Genomic DNA, 25,033 nt, shown 5'->3' with positions numbered 1-25,033 from the left:
TTTTTCTTTTTTTAATGTGGACCTATAGGGGCTTATTTGTTTTGCCACATGAGATGCACTTTTCTGGTAGGTAATTTTGGGGCATCTATAGCTAATTGGTGAGATTTAATTTTTTTGAAAATCATCAATTTTTAGAAAAATGTTTGGTTTTTTTTTGGTCGTTAACCATACCATAAAAATAGTATATTATTTTTATTCTATGGGTCGCCACGATTACGAAAAGACCTCATTTATATAGATTTTTTTTATTTTTTCCCATTTTTACTGAATAAAAAGTAATTTGGCAAAATGTTGTTAATTTTAGCATCACCGCCTTTAATATGCATAACTTTTTTATTTTTCGCCTCACAAATCTCTTTAAGGGCTTATTTTTTCCGAGAAGGATTGGTCTTATTTTAGAGTGCATAACATTTTTTAAATCACTTTTTAGAGCATTTTTTTATAGATTATTAATTGAAAATTATCTTTTTTTTTTTAGCTTTTTTGGGTTTTTTTAACGGGGTTCACTTTGCGGTTCTAATAATGATTCTGTTTAATTATGCAGATTGTCTCGGACGTAGCGATACCAAATATGTGGGGGTTTTGTGTATTTTATTCAATTTTATTGAATAAAAACTAATTTGGAGAAAATCTTGTTCATTTTAGCATCACCATCTTTTCATATGCATAACTTTTTTATTTTTCGTCTGGCAAATCTGGTTAAGGGCTTATTTTTATCGAGAAGAGTTGCTCTTTTGAGTGGGCTTATTTTAGAGTGCATAACATCTTTTAAATCACTTTTTAGAGCATTTTTATAGGGTATTAATTTAAAAATTATCTTTTTTCAGAACATTTTTGCGTTTTTTTTTCTCCAGTGCGGGTCCAGTAACGATTCTGTTTTATTATACAGATTGTTACGGCAATACCAAATATGCGGGTTTTTTTTGTGTTTTTGTGTTTTTTATACTTTATTAAGTGTTTTTATGGGAAAGTGACATTTTAGGGGCTTATATCTTAATGTATTTATTTTTTATTTATTCTAATGTGTAGTGTTCAGTGTTTTTCACTTTTTTTACTTATACATACTTGTAAAGTATGCTCTGTTCGCTGGTTCAAGTTCAATATACTGCTCTACAATACTATTTTATCGTAGAGCAGTGTAATCTGTCTGGCATGCTCGCGCATGCTCAGACAGTTTGCAGTCAGACCCGGAAGGGGTCTGACTGCCAGGGAGAACGGGCAGCTCCGGGGCACATGCCAGTCCTCTGAGCTGCCCAGAAGTTGATCGGATCCCCCGGTAAGCGGCACGGGGGATCCGATCCATAGCGCAAACACATAGTCGGCTCCGATCGTGGGTGTTAGCACAGGCTGTCAGCTGTGATAGACAGCTGACAGACGCTGCTTCTGGTGCCAGCTCCGTTCGTGAGCCGGTGCCAGAAGCAGGACGTTATAGCACGTTCCCGTGCGCTTAACATGTAGCCCCGGGGACGTACTATAACGTCCTGGTGCGCCTAGGGGGTTAAAGGGTCCTAAAAAAACAAAACTAGCAGGAAACTCATAACAGCCCAATAAGGTCAATATTACAATATAAATGACTATTAAGTCACTGCTGTATGGAATCTATTATATTTTTGCATGTATGTACCAATATATTGTAGTCCAACTCTGTATTATAGCTCAGAATGTTCAATAAAAATTTATTTACAAAAAAAAAAGCAACAGGAATTTCTTCAACGGGCTAACAAAACCTTTTTGTTTTACAGTAAAGAAACACTGTAACGGCAACGTTGTTTTGATGAACAGAGAGTACTACATAAAAGTATAGATGAGACAGTTGGAGGTCATGGATACTTATATTCCCTTGAAGTATGGTTCTAAGACAGAGAGCAAACCTGCCTGCAATAGAGCATGGAACATTATATTATATAAGATACTCTCCAATTCAGTCGATCAATTGTGACAGGGATCACGTTGTTTGCACCCCTCTCAAAATTTCTTGATTGGCTTATTTGTCCCTTGCTTATAGACATTCCATCTTATTTAACCCTTTAAGATCCTCACCCTTTTTTGTTTTTACATTTTAATTTTTCACTCCATACAATCAAAAATCTATAATTTTTTTTTACACGTAAAGAGCTATGTGACGGCTTGTTTTCTGCATAACAAATTGCACTTCATAGTGATGATATTGAATATTCCACGGGAAGCGACGATCTCCAACAAGATGGCGGCACCGAAGTGACAATCTTTTTGAAGCTGCCTTCCGCTTTGCTGGCAGCGATGTGCGGGTGTTACCGGTAAGTGTTTGCTGCAATATGCAGCAAAGACTTAAAGGCTATGGAAAGGGCTCACCCCGTGAGCCCTCTCCATGTACCCGCAGCCGACCCGTGACGTGGTAAGTAACACTTCTGCTTTTCTTAATGCCATAGACTATTTTGAAAGTCTCCATACTTCACTTAGCCTCCATACTTTACTTAGCATCCATAGATGTAGAGAGCTTGTATTCCCTTATCCCTCAGGACCTAGTGGTGGAGAGCCTCTGTAATGTACTTATGAGCGAGAAATATATAGATTTTGTATGTGTGGGGCTGCCCTATCTTATAATGCCTTCACCTATGCAATAGGTTTTCCACCCCTGGTCTATGAGGATGAAGGGGTAACACAGAAGCTGACTTGTAAATAATGATAAATGAAACCGTCACCAGTGGCTATCAATATTTTCTGAAACCAAGGAGCATCTGTCTGCAGAGAAACCTGTTTAATGGTATCAAATGATGAGAGATTATATAGAGAGGTGGAGAAATCAGTGGAGGTTTAGAGAAAAGAAAGTACCATATATACTAGAGTATAAGCCTACTCGAGTAAAAAAATATAGGTTTTACCAGGATTTTGTGGTAAAATTAGGGCCCTCGGCTTATACTTAAGTCGGCTTATACTCGAGTATATACGGTAAGTTAAATGCAGTTAGAAAATGGGAAAGGCCTAACTGAAAATATGAATTTTTATGGCATGTTTGAAAGTATATAGCAGCCAGCAGCCCCCACAGTATTTAGCAGCCCCACAGTATATAGCAGCAAGCATCCCCCACAGTATATAGCAGCCAGCTCCCCCACAAGTATTTAGCAGCCAGCAGACCCCTGTTTAAAAAAAAAAATAACACAGTTAAAACTCACCTTTTTCAGCGCCCCCCGAAGACCCGAGGCTGTCTCGTTTTAACCATTTTATTACAATGTGCGACTGTAATATGGCAGTATATGGTAGGATAAATTAGGCAACCTAGGGTTAAAGTACCCTAAGGGGTCTGAAAAATAATAAAAGTAAAAATAAAAAAAATAAACCTAAAAATTCAAATCAGTTCACTTGAACTGATATAAATATAAATAAAAAGTAAAAATAAAAAAAACATAAACACATTAGGTATCACCGCATCCGAAAATGCCTGATCTATCAAAATCTAATAACGGTTTTTCACTGCATTTAACCCCGTAATGGAAAATAGCACCCAAAGTTGAAAATGGCATTTTTTTTTCCCATTTTGAAAAATACAAAAAATTCTATAAAAAGTGATCAAAAGGTCCTGCAGTCCGAAAAATCATAGCATTGAAAACATCATCAAACGTTACAAAAAAATGACACAACCCACAGCTCCGTAAACCAAAGTATTAAAAAGTTATTAGTGCCAGAAGATAAGCAGAAAAAAGCCTTCACACAGCTCTTTACTTCTAAAAATAAGAAAGTTATGGATCTTTGAAGGTGGGGAGTGAAAATGGAAATGAAAAAAAAAAAAAAAAAAAAGGGCCAGGTCATTAAGGGGTTAAGTGTTTAAAATGTATTATTAAATGGTATGTACTGTTGAGTTTTAAGGCCAGAAACAGGGACAAATACAGGCAGTCCCCTACTTAAGGACACCCGACTTACAGACGACCCCTAGTTAAAGACGTACCCCTCTGCCCACTGGTACCTCTGGTGAAGCTCTCTGGATGCTTTACTATAGTCCCAGACTGCAATAATTAGCTGTAAAGTGTCTGTAATGAAGTTTTATTGATAATCCTTGATCCAATTACAGCAAAAAATTTGAAAACTCCAAATGGGCCAAAAAAAAAATTTGTCTGGATCTACAGTTATAAAATATACAGTTTTGACTTACATACAAATTCAACTTAAGAACAAACCTATGGAACCTATCCTGCATGTAACCCGGGGGCTGCCTGTAGAAGCCTAGATCTTCTGTTGGAACTGGAAGTACTGCCATTATCTTGACTAAGGACTATTTGTTAACCCAGAGACTACATTTGAAGGATGCTGTCAGCTGATAGGAAATAAACTCAATTATGATAGAAAGAACCAATGGATTACTTGTAATTGAGTTCCACTGAGGTAAAAAATCTATAATTCTTCCACCACTGTGTGATGAAAGAATTAATGCTTCACTTTCAGGTCAGATCCAAAACAGTTTTTGATCTAACATCACCTGATGATTGCTTTAACCAAAGAGTTGGTCCAGTGGCATCCGGCTTCCCTAGCTGAAAATCAAAGACTTTCTACTTAGGCATCTAATAGAAAGGATGTTTCAAAAGAGTTAAATGACAAACAAGACATTCCTAGTGGTACCTTCGTTGTGAAGATTTATTTCTACAGATGTAGCTGTAATATTAGTTTTAATAATTTATCAGGAAATTTCCCAAGCTTTTTTTAGTAGGTACTCAGTTTTCATATTCATCTCTTAACCAAGCTGAGTCCTCCAAGGAAAGGTTGTTTTTTTTTAAAGTTTCGGTGACACAGGCGTTCACTTTGTAAATAGAGTCCCAACAAACAAAATCCTGATCATTATTAAAAACTATTCTGTTTTTAAACTCTCTAGGAATCTGAATACATTTCACTGAGTATTATTATTAATCCTTGGTAATATTTGGTTTTGTTAATGGGAAACATATGCTCTCAGTCTTAAGGCCATGAGTAGCTCTTCTGGAATGGTTTTAGTAACACTCTCAATAACATCATTTGAGAAAAGATATATAGGATCTACAGGGGACTCAGACCTGCAGGGGTTCATATTCTGTCAGGATCAGGGGTAGTAGAACCACTGAACCACCGTAAACGATGACCTTGGAATGGAGATTAAGTGGCACCCGGTTTTCACCAGAACTTGCTATGGCTGGATACAACCAGATCGCTCCACAGGTGCAACTTTGCTCACGGTGGTGGTCAAGGCGAGGTACAGAATCGTAAGGCTGAGATGGAGTCTTGGTCAAGCGGATGGTCAGGACAGGCGGCACAGGATCGGAGTCAGGGACAAGGCAGAAGGTCAGGACAAGTGGCAAAGAGTCAGGAACTGAATTGAGGTCACAACTGCAAATTACTATAGCACAGGAACAAACAACTAGGAACATTTTATTAAGGCTCAAGGTTCAAAGATCTGGCAGGGGACACAGGAAGGGTCCGGCAATTTATCAGGGCCGGCGGCTGGCACGCTGGCCCTTTATATCTTACAGAGTCGGTGCGCACACAGCCTAGGATGCAGATATGCACGTGCGCTGGAGCACGGGAAGGTAGGTGGGGGCACCCGTGACATATTCAGGAAATTTGAATAAGTGGGAATGGCTATGATTTTCTCATTCTCCTTTAGAAAATGAATGTTTTCATGTTTTTTGGGAGTTAGTTCTTGTGATTTTGATATATGAATTTCCTGTTTAACCAGGTAATGTAATTCTTTCACAAAATATTATTTTTATTATGTAATGACAAAGGCTGGCCGGAGGCTAAGGGAGGCTGTGGATCCCTGTGGATCCCTGACACATGATTGTGTCATGTGGACACAATCAAAGAGGGATCCCTAGGACTAGATACCAAAGGAGGTACGAGATCCATTACATTACCATCTTGAGGCGTGTAGGGACAGCATCACGCTTGTCGGAGGCTGTGGGTAGGACCTTTTAACCTCACAGACTTTCTGTTCCTACAGTGATCAAGATAAAACCTCATGGGGTCGTCAGGGGGATGTAATGGAAAGGATGGATTCTAGGAATGTTTTTGAGGTGCAAACAGCAGGAGTGTGCAGGTGATGGTATTTAAGTCTAGCATACCCATAGACAGTGGGCCTGCTGCCTCTTGGTTAAGCCGATGGCCATGATGGAAATTGAGATGTCAGGTTAGAGAGTGGTCTTACAAACAGCAGAAAGACAATCTCTGGTTTTGCAGAAGTCTATAGTTGGTAATTATTAGTATGAGGATTGTCAGGCTCCAGGTGTAGTGGACCCACTGAACCACCACGGATGATGACGTAAGCCGACAACTGGGACCGGAGTTTAAGTGGTACCCGGCTTTCACCAGAGCTAACTGCAAAGCGGGTTGGACATGCTGCTGGTGCGACTTTGTCCATGGTGGTGGCCAAGGCGAGGTACAGAGATGTTAAGCAGAATACCAGTCAGGGAAAGGCAGGAGGGAATGGGAATGAGATCGAAGTCAGCAACAGAACCAAGGTCACAACGGGAATTCGGAATAATGGCGAAAGGCATCCCACAAGCTTTTTCTAAGGCTGTGAGGCACAAAGATCTGGCAGGGGGTGCAGAAAGAGGCTGGCTTAAGGAATGGCAAACACCAATCAATGATGCGCTGGCCATTAAAATATTCTGAAGCTTGGACGCGGGGCGCTGGGGCACAGAGAGGAGCATGGGTGAGCCCTTGACCCAAGACACGGGTCGCAGGAGCACCCATGTCAAAGATGAAGCTAAAATCTAAATATGATAATGTTTTGTCCAATGGAAGCAGTATAGAGGAGTATGGATGAAAGAGATCCAGAAGGATACACTAAAAGAGAGGTCAGAGAAAAAGGAGGAAAACCAAGAGAACACAGTATCCTTCAATCCAATGGAATATAGCATCCTAATGAGTCCACAGAATGAAATGCTGCAGTAAGATACTAGTCATCTTTGAATTTTGCAGTGAGGAGATCATTGGAGACAGAGCAGTTTCAGTATAGTGCATAGTGTGGAAAAGGTGGTGTCAAGGAAGGAGTCAGCAGAGGATTAACGAGTAAACCGAGAATATACCAAGCATTCCAGGAGTTTGGAGATGAAAGGGAGATTAGAGACTGGTCAGTAGTTAACAGTGCTGGATGGGTCCTGGTAGGGTTTTTTTTTTTAATAATGGGGTTACAACAACATGTTTGAAGGAGTAGGGAAAGACACAAGAAAGAAAGAGATTAACAATTTTATTAAAGTAAGAAGTGACTGCTTGGGGAGGCACTAAACAAGATGGGATTGGTGATGTAGGTAATGGGAAAAGCAGAGGAAAGCAGAGGAAAGGAACTATGGTCCTTCTTCCTCTGTGACTGGCTCAAACGAAGAGAGTGAACAGGGTAAGGTACATGAGAGGACTGTTCCCAATCACGCTCCAATGCTTTTTTTTTTTTAATGTTGTGTTTAGAGGGGACTCACGTGGTGACGCGGGCATGATGTGATCTGCATGCGCGCCGCCGCCGTACCGCCCCCTCCTCTAGCCTGAGGCTCCCCCACGATGTGCCGTCCTCCGATGCGGTTCCCAACTTTCTGAGAGCGAGAAAGGGTGGCTGAATCCACAGAGTTCCCGGGAACCCCCGATACCAGAGGGGACCGCAGGACCGCAAAACAGAGCGCCTAGAGTGAGCTGGAGCTACTCTCTCCGCAGACCCAATCGTGAGGTGCCGGGAATCGCGGCAGAAAAGCTGCCGAGCAGAGCCTAGCCGTATGTCTCTTCACCTGCCGCGTGGAACGTCGGGGAATCACAGAGTATATAACCGGAAGACGCTGGGGACGGAGAGCAGTGCAACAAATCCCGGATCTTTTCGCTGGAAGGAGAATGGACCACGAGTGAAGTTCCTGCCCCCTGCAGTTGTCCAGCGTTTCTATAGTGGTGAAAAGCAAGGTCTAAAGCTGTGAAGCACTGCGGATTGAACAGGTATCCGGCTATATGTCTCACCATTTACTACAAAGCTCGGGTAAGCCAGAAATTAACCCATTGCTACCCCCTAATGTTTCTCCTTGCCAAAAATCATGATTGAGTGTTGACATTGCTCATCTACGGGCGCCATCAGCGTTGTTGGACATCCAGAGAAAAAGTAACTTTGCCCCTTAGGAACTCGTTCTGTGCATGACTGAACTGCCACATTGTGTTGATCCTCCCTCATGTTATGGAATTCCATAGAGGAAAAATCTACTATTCTCACACTCGAAAGATAGACTCTTGGGACTTTATATAAAACTACACATTGGTAGAACTATAGTATAAGGTTACCAAGACAATCTGGTGACCTGGTATTTGCATTGCATTAGTGGAGGTGGTTCTGTCATCTTGTTCTTCTTAGTCATTACTTAGTCCACTTTCCCGACACCAGTCTGCTTTAATCTGAAAAAATTGAATTGTCATTATGCACCTTGACAATATCAAAATGGCTATTTTGTATGTACTGTAGCTCCGAATTACGGACTATAGCATAAGATTACTAGGACAGCCTGCTGTCCTGGTGGTTGCAGTGCATTAGCGGAAGTGGCTCTGTCACCTTGTTCCTCCCGGTCGTTATTTAGCCTATCTTCCCGCTACTAGACTGTATTATAGAACTGTCTTTATCTGCTTTGATATTATTTAAATTGCTATCTTGTATGCTCTGCAGTCCCGATATACGATATATACTTGGGGCACGGGGTAACGGGCTATAGGCTGATGTGTACAGGTTACAGGGTATACTGGTCACTAGGTACTGATTATTGGTCATTATTGGACCCAAAAACACACAGAGGAAATCTGGAGGAGGTATTGATAAACTTTGGAAGGCCTCCCCAGCCAAAACTAGACAGACCCCCAAAGAACAGGGGGAGGATAATGAAGGGGGAATTAGGACCGCTCCACTCCAGACTGAGAACCTCTCGCTGGAGGTGAAAGAAACCCTGGCAGAGATCTTAGCAGTGGTTAAGGAAACAAAATCCTCTGTTGATGAGTCCAAAACAGCAATTGAAAAAATTAACGGTCAGATTAACACCCTACAGTCAGAAGTCACCATGATTAGAGAAGAGATAAATTCAGCCCGGGAAAAAATAAGAGGCTTTGAGAACAGCTGTAAGGAATGGGAAAGAAAATCAAAAGAATTAAAATTGGATATAGAACATAATAGGAAAGAGAATTTTATCCTACAGGAAAAATTAACTGAATTCGAAGACAGATCCAGGAGGGTGAACTTAGAACTATTGGATTTCCAGAAGGGGAGAAAGAAAGGGATATGTCCATTCAGATAGAAAAGTGGTTAAAGGAATCATTTGGTGGAGAGGGTTTCTCAAACACATTTGGTGTAGAGAGGGCGCATCGCGTCCCCTTTAAAAAACAGCCGCCTGGAGCTCCCCCTAGGACTATTCTTGTTAAATTGATCAGCTCCCGTGATCAGGATTTTATTTTGAGGCAAAGTCGGGAGAGAGCAGTGGAGGGATGCAAAAATACAATACGTCCTTATGTTCCCTACTAAGTTGCGTATCATATATAAAGAAAAGTCCTGGTTTTTCGCAACTGCTGATGAAGCAATGAAGTGGCTAGACCAACATGGTCTTTAAGTTTATTTGAAATTGGTGTAACAAGGGGACAATACACAAGAATAATAAAATATGATATGCATATGATTCAATGCGGAGTTGGGCCAGGGATAGGGAGAGGGGGAGGGGGGGTTAGGTGAGAGAGGAGATTTAGAGACCTATGGAGGGAGAGTTGGAAATGGGTCAAGTGGATGGGGGTCCCCGCTGGCAGGGTTTTTTTTCTTCTTTTTTTTATGGTTGAATGGCAGGAGAGACAAGCATATTAACATGGAATATTAGAGGTTCCAGTGATAGACTGAAGCACATACAAGTGTTTGATGTTATCAATAAGCACCTCCCAGCAATTGTGTGTTTAATCGAAACTCATCTGACCCCAGACACGGCCCATAGATTTTAAAAAAAATGGATAGGTAGAGAGTTTCACTCTTTTGGTAATACATTCTCTAAGGGTATATCAGTACTCGTACATAGAGAAGTGGATCTGAGAGTGGATGGTCTTTCAGTGGACAAAATAGGTAGATACATCTTTATTCACGGTAAACTGAATGGATCAAATGTCATTCTGGCTTTTGTTTATTTGCCACCCCCGGCAACATTTGAGGTTCTACGCCTATTAACAGAGTTTGTGGAAAAATATGGTAACTGCCCTCTGTTGGTCATGGGGGATTTTAATATGATTATGGAGGAGGGACGAGATAGATTAAGAACCACACAGAATACCGGTATAAATATGGAAAGGAAGAATAGATTGGCACACTTATGTGAAGATCTAGGTCATATATTGGATCACAATTCTGTCATCTAGATTAGACCTTGAGAAAGAGATACAATGGTTTTGGAAAACAAACTCCAAGTCAGTAAAATTGAGTGTAGCATGGGATACATTAAAACTACATATTAAGTTGTTGTATGGACAGTATATATTTAAGAGGCCAGAGCCGAATTTGGCCAGGAGGAAAAACGTCTGAATAGAGATCTATCTAGTGCAGAACATACCTTTACTGAATTCCCATCAGAGGTAAATAGAGATAAGGTTACGGCTACTAGGAACAGACTATGTACCTTTATGACAGAGAAAGCACAGCACAAATCCTTTTTCCAAGCTCAGAACCGTTTCATTGAGGGTGGCAAACCTGGGAAGTATTTAGCAGCTAAAATACAAAACCCAGGGGAAAAAAAATTTATTACTGCGATTAAAGGGGAAGATGGAAGTATAATCAGGGACTCCAATAAAATCGTAGATGTATTACACAGTTTCTATTTGGAACTGTATAAATCAGAAGATAATATGATTAATAAAGAACGACTGGAAGAATACCTCAAGGAGATCCCCTTTCCAGTTGTAACAACAATAAGACGAGCTGAATGCACCTATATCTCAGGAGGAAATTGGGTGGCCTTACAATCCTTTGATAAAGACACTTCACCGGGTCCCGACGGTCTACCCTTTAGCCTTTAAGTATAGTGATTCACTCTTACCTATCTTAACTAATGTTTTTGAAGAGCTTATCCTAGATGGAAAGACAACAAACTCCATGGCAGAAGCTGGTATAGTCCTGATTCTAAAAAAAGATAAGTGTCCCATGGAAGCAGCCTCATACAGACCGATCTCACTGTTAAATACAGACCTAAAAATTTTTTCAAAACTGCTTGCCTTAAGACTGCAGAAAGTGATACTCGAAATAGTACATAAAGACCAGAATGGTTTTGTCCCGGGTCGTATGACATGGGACTGCATTCATAGGCTCCATGCGGCCATTGAGATGGGAGAGGGGGGGCTCCGCTCCATCCCCTTGATAGACGCAATTAAGGCGTTCGATAGGGTGGAGTGGAGCTTCCTTTGGGACACTATGGGGAAGTTTGGGCTCGGAGATAAATTCATTAACATGGTTAAAATCATGTATAATGCTCTGATAGCTAGGATTAGAGTCGGAGAAAAAGAGTCAGAAATATTTAGATTAAAGCGAGGCACAGGGCACGGATGTCCTCTTTCCCCCCTATTATTCGCTCTATATATGGAACCACTAGAAATTCGGAAAACATTATAGGTGGAGGAGCTGGAGGCCCCAGTGACAAAATCTGCCTCTACGCTGACGACATAGTTTTATATCTACGGAACTCCACCGACACAATCCCAAAAGTTATACGTATGGTGGAAAAATTTGGTGAGGTAATAAGTAAAGAGAATGGATAAGTAAAGAGAGGTGCTTGACTTGTACTGACAGATTCAAATACCTGGGTATAGAGGTCTCCAACAATACAGAGGAATTTAACCATCTAAACCTTGTCCCCTTATTAAAAAATGTGAAGAATAGAATACAGGGCTAAAATGGAGTTATGTTGTCCAAAGCGGATAAGATCGGCCTGATTAAAATGGCCCTTCTACCTCAAATTCTATATACCCTTGCTTCCGCACCTATATGGTTAGATCACTCTTTTTTAAGTTAATAGAATCAATATTGAACAAGCTAATTTGGGGAAGAAAGAGAGTAAGAATGAAGATGGAGTTGTTATACAAACCAATGGGGGAAGGAGGTCTCGGGATACCATTTCTATACGGGTATTATTTAGCCGCACAGATAGGAAGATTAGCGAGATGGAAAGATAACTATCTTTTTCAAAAATTGATCCGGATGTCCGAGAGTAAACCGGAGTCTATGATGGAATTATTGGAGAGCTCTCTTTTGAAAGAGGAGCCATATAAGAACTGGGTCCTGGTGAAGACGCTAGTTAGAGCTTGGAAAAGTTTTTAAAAAACTCTGGGTATACAAGGTTATATACAGGAAACTCCACTTTGGACGAGTGTAAGATCTAAAGAAGAGGTGGGTAATTCAGACAGATCTTTCTGGTTGAAAGCCGGGGTCAGATATCTCTCTCAGGTTATCGAGGATGGTCACATTTTACCCTTCACATCACTACAAGTAAGGTATGGTTTGAAAGAAGGGGATTGGTTACGTTACAGACAATTTATACACACAATTAAGAGTAAGACTCACCAACACAAGTTAAGCTTAGACGCACAGGAATGTTTGGAATTTACTAGAAATACAAATAACAGAAAAATAATTATTTAAAAATATACAAATATATAAAAAATAGTTTCACCAGTCAGTTGAAATACAGGGCACGAAATAGGTGGGAAAATGTTATAGGTGTTGTCGAATGAGAAAGAATGGAGTGTAATTCAAAAAAACACGAAGAAAGGATCTATTAATTGGAATCACAGACTGATAAAAAAAATTTTATTCACCAATTATATTATACACCGGTACAGCTATTTATAATGGGATTTAGGGCCAATGCAAATTGTTGGAAGTGTCAGGCAGTAGATGCAGATTTTATTCATTTAGTTTGGCTCTGCCCCGTTATACAAGTCTACTGGGAAGAGATTTTTAAGAAGATCTCAACATCCCTTGATATAGTCCTGGAACCAACAATTACCACAGCTATCCTTGGGCTTTTGGATCAAGAGTTGATTAAGAATCAATATGGAAAATTGATAATAAAGTTACTGAATGTGGCATTAGTTTGTCTCGCCCGGAAATGGGGATCCCAGGAACAACCTAAAATGGACAACTGGTACAAACTCACCTGTCAAATTAAAAAATATGAACAAATCTGGGCCAGTAACAAATCATTTGGGATACAGAGAAGTAAAATATGGGACAAATGGTAGTTAAACACTTATGGGTTGCAGTGGTTTTTTTTGTTTTTTTTTTCCTTTCTTTCCTGCCAGCGGGGAAACGTGATGGGTGGGGGGGATCGGTATACTATGGTAAATATGTTTTTATACCATTATGTTTATGATAAATACTGCAAAATATGTACACCGATTTAATTAATGTAAATTGAGTTGGAACTGTATGTATTTAATAAAGTTTTGTAAAAAAAAAAAAAAGGTACATGAGAGGAAGGGCTCTTCAGCCTATAAGAAAACCACTTTGGTCCATGAGCCAAGCTTCCCTGCGTCTGTGCTGAAAATTTTTGGATAGAGTGTGGTGCCATCTCATGGAGTGTGCTTTTGACAATATGGTTATAATGGTTAGCATCCAGGTTGGGACACATGTAGAAGAGATAGGGGACAGTGAGGACCTCAAGGTTTTAGTTGGTGAGTAAAATGACATGTTGGTTGCTGTATATATGATTGTCTGAAAGTGGGAAAGAAAAATAAGTAAAATTAGATATTGAAGAAAGTCGAGTGAAAATCAAGTAAAGTATGTTACCCTCATTATGAGTAGGAGAAACAGAGTTGTGAAAACCTAGAGAGCTACTTAGGGATAAGAGCTGAGAGGCAGCAGGGTAAATGGGGGTGTTAATAAGGATGTTTAAGTCACCCATTATAATGATTGGAATCTCACAGGACAGAAAGTAAGGGAACCAAGAGGAAAAGTGGTCAAAGAACTGATAGAGTGAGCCAGGTTGACAGTATACTATGGCCACAAAAGGTACAGGAGGAGTGACCTGGAAAGTGCATTGTGAAGAGAGGAGTATGCAACGCCTCCTCTCTGCCTATTGTCAGGTACGAAGAAGTGAGAGGTATGTTAGCCATCGGACAAACTAACTGGGAGGCATGGCCATGGGGAGCAGAAGAAGAGTGAAGGTACCTGTACCTCAATAACAGCAGGTACAGCAGATTAAGGGAACCTTTTCCTTTAATGTGGTCTACCTTATTATTTGTCAAATGTGTCCAACCACAGGCCTTTATGTTGGGGAAACAGGCCAGAGACTCCATTAAAGTATGAACTCACACAGATCTGATATTAAAAATGAAAGGAAAGATCTCCCAGTGGCTGCACATTTCCCCAGAGAGGACCACACTATGGAAGACTTGCAGATTACTATTTTAATGGGACATTTTAAGACACAGAGGGAAAGAAAAGAATGAGAGTATAAATTAATGAGATTCAACACCTTACAAAGCGGTCTTAATATTTATGCCAGCTTCATGACCTCCTACCTCTGACCTGGAGGCCAAAAGCAGATAAGAAAGAGCCAGGGCTCATGTGTCTCACCTTACAGGTTTTAAATGTTTTTATTGCCGCCCTGTCATAAATAAGATGTCCCTGTATTTATCAATCTGTTGTTTTAGAGTCTTTTTAATATCCTTTGATGATCAGTCACTTTTTAGTGTGTATAAAATGCTGTGAGTTTTCTGTTTCATGCATAGCATCATGTCTGACGAAGAGAACTAGTATTCTCAAAAGCTCACCATCAAATATACTCAGTTAGCCTCAAAATGGTATCACCTGATTTCTTCACTCTTCTTCAGTTAAAAAGTAAGGCTTTTATGTGGATAGTTGGTACTGGAGGAATAGATAAACAGTAGGCAAATAAAAAGAGCATAGTAAACAGAAAGAAAACTGAAAAGATTTTTTAAAAAATACATAATTGTTAGTCTACCTGTCCTGCCTGTCTAACTGTGATGTATAACTGCATATACTTTTAAGAATACCATACTTATAAAATGCTATGGAAAAAAACTATAAATCATCAAAGAATAGAGCAAATATTTTTCAGGTTCTGGCAATCTTTTAATAAGATAATACATATTGAACCAAAATTGAATAAAAGTGCCCATGTCTTTAAACTCAAAGCATTTTTGAAAATGTGACTAAAAAATTGTCTGCTTTCAGAAACTGTATGGGGTTATTGGGCTTAGTATAACTATTTATGCTGTAATTTTGGTTTTATTTATGTCAAAACTGTAAAACTTGCTTTGGCAATAATAAGACAAAACATCTGGGATTATTGCCCCTGTGAGCTCAATTTGGGACAACAATACTAGGGAATCTTAGTGTAAGACGATCACTGTCCCATCACTCTGCAGAATCTAATGGTCTGCTGGTGGAAAACTGATACAGAGCTGCAAAAAATAATGTAATATACAGAAATATAGTAGTATTGCAGTATAAAATAAAACTGTTCAGGCATCCTGAAGTTTTTTAAGAACCTTAGGTTACTTGAACCCTAGGTGTACTAAAAAAATAAAATTGAAAGTAAATGAAAGTAATTAAACAAACATAAACATGCTATGTATTACTATGTCCTAAAATGCCCAAACTATCAAAACAAAAAATTATTTTTCCAAGCGTTGACCTCCGTCCAAATGTCCAATTCAAACTTGTCCAATACAAATCTGAACAAGTGAGCAAAAGTCTATACAGTATCCACATCTCAATGAATATCTCAAGTCAGCATGTACTGCAAAAAAAGACACCTTACAACAGTCCATACATTAATGCATGAAAAAGAATATGCCAAATTAAATAATTTAAATGTATTAAAACTAATATAATTATAAAACTATTAACTAAAGATAAAGGGAGAGATGGCAAGATGCCCATAGTCTAATTCTGTGGTATCATAATAGAACATATCAACGGTTTAAAGCATGCTCAACCTGAGGGATATGCTGGATCGGCAAAACCAAATGCAGCGCTTAAAAGTGTGGAATGTGGCTGCTGCATTTGAGAGTATCCGCCACAGGGAACAAGTAAGTTTTTCAATTGTAAAGAGGTGGTTTGGTATTTCCTCTATGGATTAAATGCACTGGTCATGTCAGACACAAAAGGGTGCGGAAAGATCTTCATTATTATTAAAATATTTTTTATTAAACATGATTCAAACCTGAGCGAGGGTCATCATTAGTATTAAAGTAATAGAGCATATTATATCTATAAAGAAGAGCTTTACGAACCCTTTTGTTTCTGACGTGCCCAGCACATTTAGTACATAGATAAAATATAGAACATCTGCACACTTTAACAGTATTACAAAAAAGTATTATACAATTTATATAAACTTCTAACTTTGGTATCCCCATTATTGTACAGACTCAAAAGTTAAATTCAGGGTATCTTTTGCTCCTCACAGTAAAAAATACATAGACCACAAGAAAATGATACAAATAAGTTTTCCTCTGTCATTTCCACTGCATTTGGAATTTTTTCAATTTTCCCAGTTTTATATTCTAAATACTGACACTGAGAAGCACAATTTTTAAGCAAAGTTATGTATTTCTGAAGGTGAGTAGTGAAAAATGGAAAAGCAAAAACAAAAAGGGCAAGGTGGTCCAGTGGTTAAAAAACAGCGAGTGGATAAAGCAATATTGAAGCCCATGGATGTTCTTACAGAAGAATTCCCTTTACGTTTTCCCTAAATATGATTATGATTGGTGTCCAATTATTCAGTCAGTCATTTAATTGAAACATTTTACATCTCTACCATCAATCTCATATAAATATCTGATTTAAACAAAGAAATACTGATAAGTAAAGGAAATACATTTAGTAGTTTCTGTTTTAATCCACAAAATATACACTTAGTGATATGGCCCTTTACATAAATTTAGGGTAATATAGGGTTTTCATTATATTAAGCAATGTTAAAGGAACATTTTATTCTAGATATAGTTAAGTACCGGTAGTTAATTTGTTGGCAAAAGCTAACTCTTTTTCTTTGTGTCCACAGATGATGTTAATGTCATCCAGGATCTCAGCATTGAAGACTTATTTCCAGAGTCTTTTGGGTTTCTGACTTACCAGGGTTCAATGACCATTCCTCCATGTTATGAGACTGTGACTTGGATCATAATCGATAGACCTTTGAATATCACCTCAATGCAGGTACAGAATTTGTGTATCACAGAGTATTTGGCATATATGATGAAATTGAGATGTACTATAATAATGAAAATGTTATAAAGAGATTCTCTTAAATAGATCGAATATGTACCTTTAAAATTAGTTTGTTTCTGGTCCTTTTCAGGTATGTAATAACCATAGATAGCTTCAGTGTGCATTGTCTAATATGCTGCTAAGTGCAGTGAGAATTAGTTGATGAATTTCAATTCATGCCAGATTTTTATATTTGGTGTGCACGGTGCCAGATATCGGGGGATATTAATCAGGGCTTGTATGCCAAAATAGTGAAGTTCCATTGAAATTCCTAGCTCAATGCCAGTAATGGTGATTATTTCCCCATTTACACCAGAGGTGTGAAGGGGAAAAAGCTCATCAATGGAGTGGGCTGTTGTGGTATGTTCCTGCCCTTTACCTGCACACTAGCTATAGCCTGTTCTCAATCAGGTGTGCTGGGGTGGGTAGGGGTACTCCCCATCTTGATATACATATCACAGAAATATGGGGCTTAATTGATATTAAGGCCACATTGGGGCCACTTCTTTTTAATATTTTTATTAATGACCTTGTAGTGGGTTTACACAGTCAGGTTTCAATATTTGCAGATGATACTAAGCTGTGTAAAGTAATAAATACTGAGGTCGATAGTTTAGCATTACAGAAGGATTTGTGGAAGCTTGAGGGATGGGCAGAGAAATGGTTGATGAGGTTTAATGTAGATAAATGTAAAGTTATGCACTTGGGCCATGGAAACAAAAAGTATAATTATGTTCTAAACGGTCAATTACTTAGTAAAACTGAAGCTGAAAAGGACTTGGGGGTATTGGTGGATGGTAAACTTAATTTTAGTGACCAGAGCCAGGCGGCTGCTGCTAAAGCAAATAAAATAATGGGATGTATCAAGAGAGGAATAGATTCTCATGATAAAGACATAGTTTTGCCCTTATACAAATTCCTGGTCAGACCACACATGGAATATTGTGTACAGTTTTGGGCACCAGTGTATAAAAAGGATATAGTAGAGCTGGAACGGGTGCAGAGGAGAGCAACCAGGATTATTAGGGGAATGGGGGAACTAGAATACACTGACAGATTAAAAAATTTGGGATTATTCAGTTTAGAAAAAAGACGACTGAGGGGAGACCTCATTACAATGTACAAATACCTGAATGGACAGTACAAGGATCTTTTCAAAGATCTTTTTATACCTCGGCCTGTGACCAGGACAAGGGGGCATCCTCTACGCCTAGAGGAGAGGCGATTTTACCATCACCATAGACAAAGGTTCTTTACTGTAAGAGCAGTGAGACTGTGGAACTCTCTGCTGCAGGAGGTTGTTATGGCGGACTCTATGTACATGTTCAAGAGAGGCCTGGATGACTTTCCGGAGAGAAAAAATATCACGGGTTATGGGGATAAAACATTTATTTAATTCTTAAAGGTTGGACTTGATGGACTTGCGTCTCCTTCCAGCCTTATATACTATGATAATATGATACTATGCTTCTACCTGAAATCTGTAAGTCTCTCCTGTTATTGTAGGCAATGGTATGGCCCCTCAGCAACAATAAGCAAATAAATATTTCTCAAATTATTACTACAGTTATCATCATGTTTAGTATGTATGTGCAGGACATTTTCAGGGAAAAGCTAAAGGTAAGGTCAAGTCCCTAAGATTCCCACATGGGAATATATTGACATTAAAAGATTTTGAAGCAACGGTGTCATTAAACACCATTTCCTAAAAATGCATTAACATAGACATCAACTTCCTTGTGTCATCACAGGCAGAGAGGGCTAATGGTTGGATTCAGGAATCCTTTTTAGGGGGAATTTTCCCTATAGAAAATCGTTATTCTTTGGGGTATCCCAAAAGGATGAATTGACCACTTATTTTTGCATACTCAGGCACCAGACCTAGAACATTTTACTTCTTTTATTTTATCAAACTGATATTTTTGCTATGAATGTATCTGTCGTATTTTACATTAAAACTTCACTTTACTAAAAGTCTTCTTGTGGTCCAAAGAATGCAGAAGATTCATTACCTAAATTGATTGCTTAATTTATGAGTGTAATTGTACATCTAAGGCAGGGTGTCTCGTCGGCCTTATATTACAAGTGGTGGTAGTTAAAATCACTTTTGGTTTTGTTGAGCAGAGACTTGTCAGAGGAGGGTACAGTGTGCCAACATGGCCTTTTAAGCTGTAACTTATTGCTACCTGTTCTTACACATCATTTAATTGTATAGGCGACCTGAGGCCAGCAATACAGTTGAAAGGAGGAAAAAATTCAGATTCTTATTGTATCTTCTCTCCAGGGTCTCCCTGTACAGTTCTGTCAACACCTAATCACTTTTCCCACAGTTCCAAACAGTCAATGAAGTGTTGCTTTAAGAAAATGCTGAGAGTAGCATCTCCTATTCGGTGAATTTGGTCCAGTTTGTTGAACTCTGTCCTAGGGCGATGGCCTGAGTGCCCACGGAAAGGGCTCTGAGTGCCACCTATGGCACCTGTGCCATAGGTTCGCCACCACTGGGCTAGATTATACCCTGGGATATAACATTGCTTAGGTCAAAGCATACCTTGTGGTATAAAATAGCCTAAGCCAAACAACCCCAAGGTTAGAATATACCCCTCTAACATGAAGCCCAGGTATGGTATGGTATGGAGCAAGCCACAGTATAATCTGGGGGGTAAACTGTATACCAGGGGGTATAAAATAGCTTAGGCACTTTATCCATCCAGGCCATAATGTTATCACATCACTGGTTTTCTAACCTTTATAATTTGAAGTTTACATCACGTTTACATCTCATGTTTCATCACATTTAAACACTGGGGCACATTTACTTACTCTGTCCCCAGAGTTCACAGAAGGTGCATTGAATGCACTGTGCCGTGATTCACTAAGATCGTGCGCCCAATATCCTGCATGTGTCGCTTCCCCTCTCAGGTCCTCCAGAGTTCCCCTTCTTCTTACTGGTGCATATGAGTGCTTTGTCTTGCGACACAATTTGAAAGTTAAATCCCGCGCTCAGTCCGAATCAGTTGGTTCGTCCAACGGCATACCCCCCAATTTGTGTTGCATGGAAGTAGCGCCAAAAAACAGTCTTGTGCAACACAATCACATCGCAGACACCTGTTAAATACCGGTCAAAGTCGTGCAAACCCCGAAAACGGTGCAAAATCCAACGAAAGTGCAGCATTCGACCCTTAGTAAATGAGCTCCACTATGTGAAAGCAATGTTAGGTTACATTTACACACTGCATCAACATGAGGTTAACATTGCATCGATTTAAACCACATTTACGTAAACGCAATGGGACAGATTTATCAAGCTGTCTGAAAGTCAGAGTATTTCTATTTGCCCATGGTGACCAATAACAGCTCAGCTTTCATTTTACCAGTACTCATGAATATTTTAAAGGGGAACTGTGATTGGTTGCCATGGGAAGCTAGAATATTCTGACTTTCAGACAGCTTGATAAATCTGCCCCAATGTATACACCACTTTAAAGTAAGCATTGTGAACACTCTCTGTTGGCAGGGCTGCATCTGCCAGGCAGCAGATTGCAGATCCCTGCGGGGGGAGAGTGGTGTACTAGCAGTAGCACAGACTTGCCAAACCCAAAAAAAACTATTACATTGGAGTCTTTAGGACACCAATGGAAATGACAGACAGAGTGAATGATACCGGTCTGGTGTGACGGCTAGAATTGATCTTGTCTGTTAGGCTGAATTCACACAGTGTATTTACCTTGCATTTACATGATATTAACAATGATCTAAACCGTGTTTACGCAAACAACATTTGAATGCATCGTTTACACAGTGGGGGGTATTTATCTTATGCCAACCTTCGTGTGCCTCCTTAAAATAGCACCGTCGACCCTCCAGCGCAGCTATGACATCTTCATGTATCCAGCCATATTTTTCTATGCAGGTCCTACTTGGAGTAGTAATAAGTGCAAATGTCAACACACCGCATCAGCCCACACCTCAGCCAGCCGCGGCCTCTGTCACCCTTCTCCATGACTGATGTGGAGGTGGCGTAAAGGGAAAAATAATTGTCAGTGCTAGTGATACGGTAATGTTAGGTAGCATTCACATATTTACATAACAAAAGAGGGGGAATTTATTAAGATTTTAGTTTAGAATGCTAGTCTTAAGAGAATGAATATGGATAGGGTCCTAGACCCATTCATTAAAATTTCACACTGTTGTTATTCTCAATAGGTAATTTTATTTACAGCATGGCAGACACATATTAATTGCCTGATGTTTTGGTGAAAACCTGACCTTTATCAGATGCTGCAGTGAAATAGACATACACAAGTACAATATAATAGATGGATTTGTTTAATATTACTTTAAATGATCACATGGTGATCAAACATGAATGCCAGATAAATAGGAGGAACATGGAAATGCTGCTCTGCAAACAATAGTGCTATTTGTAATGACGGGTGCACCACTGAGGGAAATTGTTTTTAGAGGTTATTCAGACTCCATTTTCTCTCCAGGTGAAATAATCATTTTAGCGTTACTGTGAAGTATGCAGGGTGTGCCTTATTCATAAGTGGTGGTGGACGTTCTTCAAGAATCTGGCACCCCCTGCAGTGCTCTGCAAGTGTGCACTTTTTTTTGTGTGGCACGGTTCGACAAAGCACTAACACGCCCCTGCAGATATTTAAATGAAAATTCATTTGGAAAATGCAATTAAAATGAGATATTGTTAGTATGTGACACCTCGCAGACATATACACTCACCGGCCACTTTATTAGGTACACCATGCTAGTAACGGGTTGGACCCCCTTTTGCCTTCAGAACTGCCTCAGTTCTTTGAGGCATAGATTCAGCAAGGTGCTGGAAGCATTCCTCTGAGATTTTGGTCCATATTGACATGATGGCATCACACAGTTTCCGCAGATTTGTCGGCTGCACATCCATGATGCGAATCTCCCGTTCACCACATCCCAAAGATGCTCTATTGGATTGAGATCTGGTGACTGTGGAGGCCATTTGAGTACAGTGAACTCATTGTCATGTTCAAGAAACCAGTCTGAGATGATTCCAGCTTTATGACATGGCGCATTATCCTGCTAAAAGTAGCCATCAGATGTTGGGTACATTGTGGTCATAAAGGGATGGACATGGTCAGCAACAATACTCAGGTAGGCTGTGGCGTTGCAACGATGCTCAATTGGTACCAAGGGGCCCAAAGAGTGCCAAAAAAATATTCCCCACACCATGACACCACCACCACCAGCCTGAACCGTTGATACAAGGCAGGATGGATCCATGCTTTCATGTTGTTGACACCAAATTCTGACCCTACCATCCGAATGTCGCAGCAGAAATCGAGACTCAACAGACCAGGCAACGTTTTTCCAATCTTTTACTGTCCAATTTCGATGAGCTTGTGCAAATTATAGCCTCAGTTTCCTGTCCTTAGCTGAAAGGAGTGGCACCCGGTGTGGTCTTCTGCTGCTGTAGCCCATCTGCCTTAAGGTTCGACGTACTGTGCATTCAGAGATGCTCTTCTGCCTACCTTGGTTGTAACGGGTGGCGATTTGAGTCACTGTTGCCTTTCTATCAGCTCGAACCAGTCTGACCATTCTCCTCTGACCTCTGGCATCAACAAGGCATTTCCGCCGACAGAACTGCCGCTCACTGGATGTTTTTTCTTTTTCGGACCATTCTCTGTAAACCCTAGAGATGGTTGTGCGTGAAAATCCCAGTAGATCAGCAGTTTCTGAAATACTCAGACCAGCCCTTCTGGCACCAACAACCATGCCACTTTCAAAGGCACTCAAATCACCTTTCTTCCACATACTGATGCTCGGTTTGAACTGCAGGAGATTGTCTTGACCATGTCTACATGCCTAAATGCACTGAGCTGCCGCCATGTGATTGGCTGATTAGAAATTAAGTGTTAACGAGCAGTTGGACAGGTGTACCTAATAAAGTGGCCGGTGAGTGTTTATCACATATATATCAAAACTAGATATGGGCGATTCTAAATTCGTTTAGAATTCTTGGAAAACTTTGGTTGTCACACTTCCATTTTCTGTGTAGCAGATGTGTCCCTCACTGTGTGGCGGTAGTGTTCCTCACTGTATGGCGGTAGTGATCCTCACTGTATGGTGATAGTGTTCCTCATTGTATGGCTGTAGTATTCCTCACTGTATGGGGGTAGTGTTCCTCATTGTATGGCTGTAGTATTCCTCACTGTATGGAGGTAGTGTTCCTTACTGTATGGGGGTAGTTTCCCTCACTTTATGGCGGTAGTGTTCCTCATTTTGTGGCGGTAGTGTCCCTTACTGTATGGCGGTAGTGTTCCTCACTGTTTGGCTGTAGTATTCCTCACTGTATGGGGGTAGTGTTCCTCACTGTATGGGGGTAGTTTCCCTCACTGTATGGCGACAGTGTCCATCACTGTGTAGCGCTAGTGTCCCTCACTGTATGGCAGTAGTGTCCCTCACTGTGTGGCAGTAGTGTCCCTTATTATATGGCCGTAGTGTTCCTCACTGTATGGCGGTAGTATTCCTTGCTGTGTAGCGGTAGTGTTCTTAACTGTATGGTGGTAGTATTCCTCACTGTATGGGGGTAGTGTTCCTCACTGTATGGGGGTAGTGTTCCTCAATATATGGGGTTAGTTTGCCTCACTGTATAACGGTAGTGTTCCTCACTGTATGGCGGTTGTGTTCCTCACTGTATGGCAGTAGTGTTCCTCAATGTATGGCGATAGTGATCCTCACTGTATGCTGGTAGTGTCCCTCACTGTGTGGCGGTAGTGTCCCTTATTGTATGGCCGTAGTGTTCCTCACTGTGTGCCGGTAGTATCCCTCACTATGTGCCGGTAGTGTCCCTCACTGTATAATGGTAGTGTTTCTCACTGTATGGCGGTAGTGTTCGTCACTGTATGGGATAGAGTCCCTAACTGTATGGCGGTCTCCCTCACTGTGTGGCGGTATTGTCCCTCACTGTGTGGCGGTATTGTCCTTCACTCTATGGCACTAGTGTCCCTCACTGTATGGGATAGTGTCCCTCACTGTATGGCGGTAGTGTCCCTCACTGTGTGGTGGTAGTGTCCCTAACTGTATGGGGGTAGTGTTCCTCACTGTATGGCGGTAGTGTTCCTCACTGTATGGTGGTAGTGTCCCTCACTGTATGACCTTAGTGTACCTCACTGTATGGTGGAAGTGTCTATTACTGTATGACCGTAGTGTTCCTCACTGTATGGGGGTAGTGTTCCCCACTGTATGAAGGTAGTGTCCATCACTGTATGGGGGTAGTGTCCCTCACTGTATAGCGTAGTATTCCTTGCTGTGTAGCAGTAGAGTCCCTCAATGTATGGCCGTAGTGTTCCTCACTGTATGGTGGTAGTGTTCCTCACTGTATGGGGGTAGTGTCCCTCACTGTGTGCCGGTAGTGTCCCTCACTGTATGCGATAGAGTCCCTTACTGTATGGCGGTAGTGTCCCTCACTGTATGGTATAGAGTCCCTTACTGTGTGGCGGTAGTGTCCCTCACTGTGTGGCGGTATTGTCCATCACTGTGTGGCGGTATTGTCCCTCACTGTGTGGTGGTATTGTCCTTCACTTTATGGCACTAGTGTCCCTCACTGTATTGGATAGTGTCCCTCACTGTATGGGATAGTGTCCCTCACTGTATGGCGGTAGTGTCCCTCACTGTGTGGTGGTAGTGTCCCTAACTGTATGGGGGTAGTGTTCCTCAGTGTATGGGGGTAGTGTTCCTCACTGTATGGCGGTAGTGTCCCTCACTGTATGGGGGTAGTGTCCCTCATTGTGAGGTGGTAGTGTCCCTTACTGTATGACCGTAGTGTTCCTCCCT

The 25,033-nt window shown here is 40.6% G+C and overlaps 1 protein-coding gene across 3 annotated transcripts in view; it reads left to right on the top strand.

The window, feature by feature from the left end:
• Positions 1 to 25,033, top strand: part of CA11 (carbonic anhydrase 11) — a 716,291-nt gene that overhangs the window by 637,200 nt on the left and 54,058 nt on the right. For all 3 annotated transcript variants that reach the window (XM_072110510.1, XM_072110509.1, XM_072110508.1), the window contains one exon: positions 17,004 to 17,158. In XM_072110510.1, coding sequence (XP_071966611.1) covers positions 17,004 to 17,158 — 155 coding nt within the window. The remainder of the gene's footprint in view (positions 1 to 17,003; positions 17,159 to 25,033) is intronic.

Source organism: Engystomops pustulosus, chromosome 6 (genome assembly GCF_040894005.1).
Source record: "Engystomops pustulosus chromosome 6, aEngPut4.maternal, whole genome shotgun sequence".
Lineage (NCBI taxonomy): Eukaryota > Metazoa > Chordata > Amphibia > Anura > Leptodactylidae > Engystomops > Engystomops pustulosus.
This window is presented reverse-complemented; position numbering and strand designations above follow the sequence as displayed.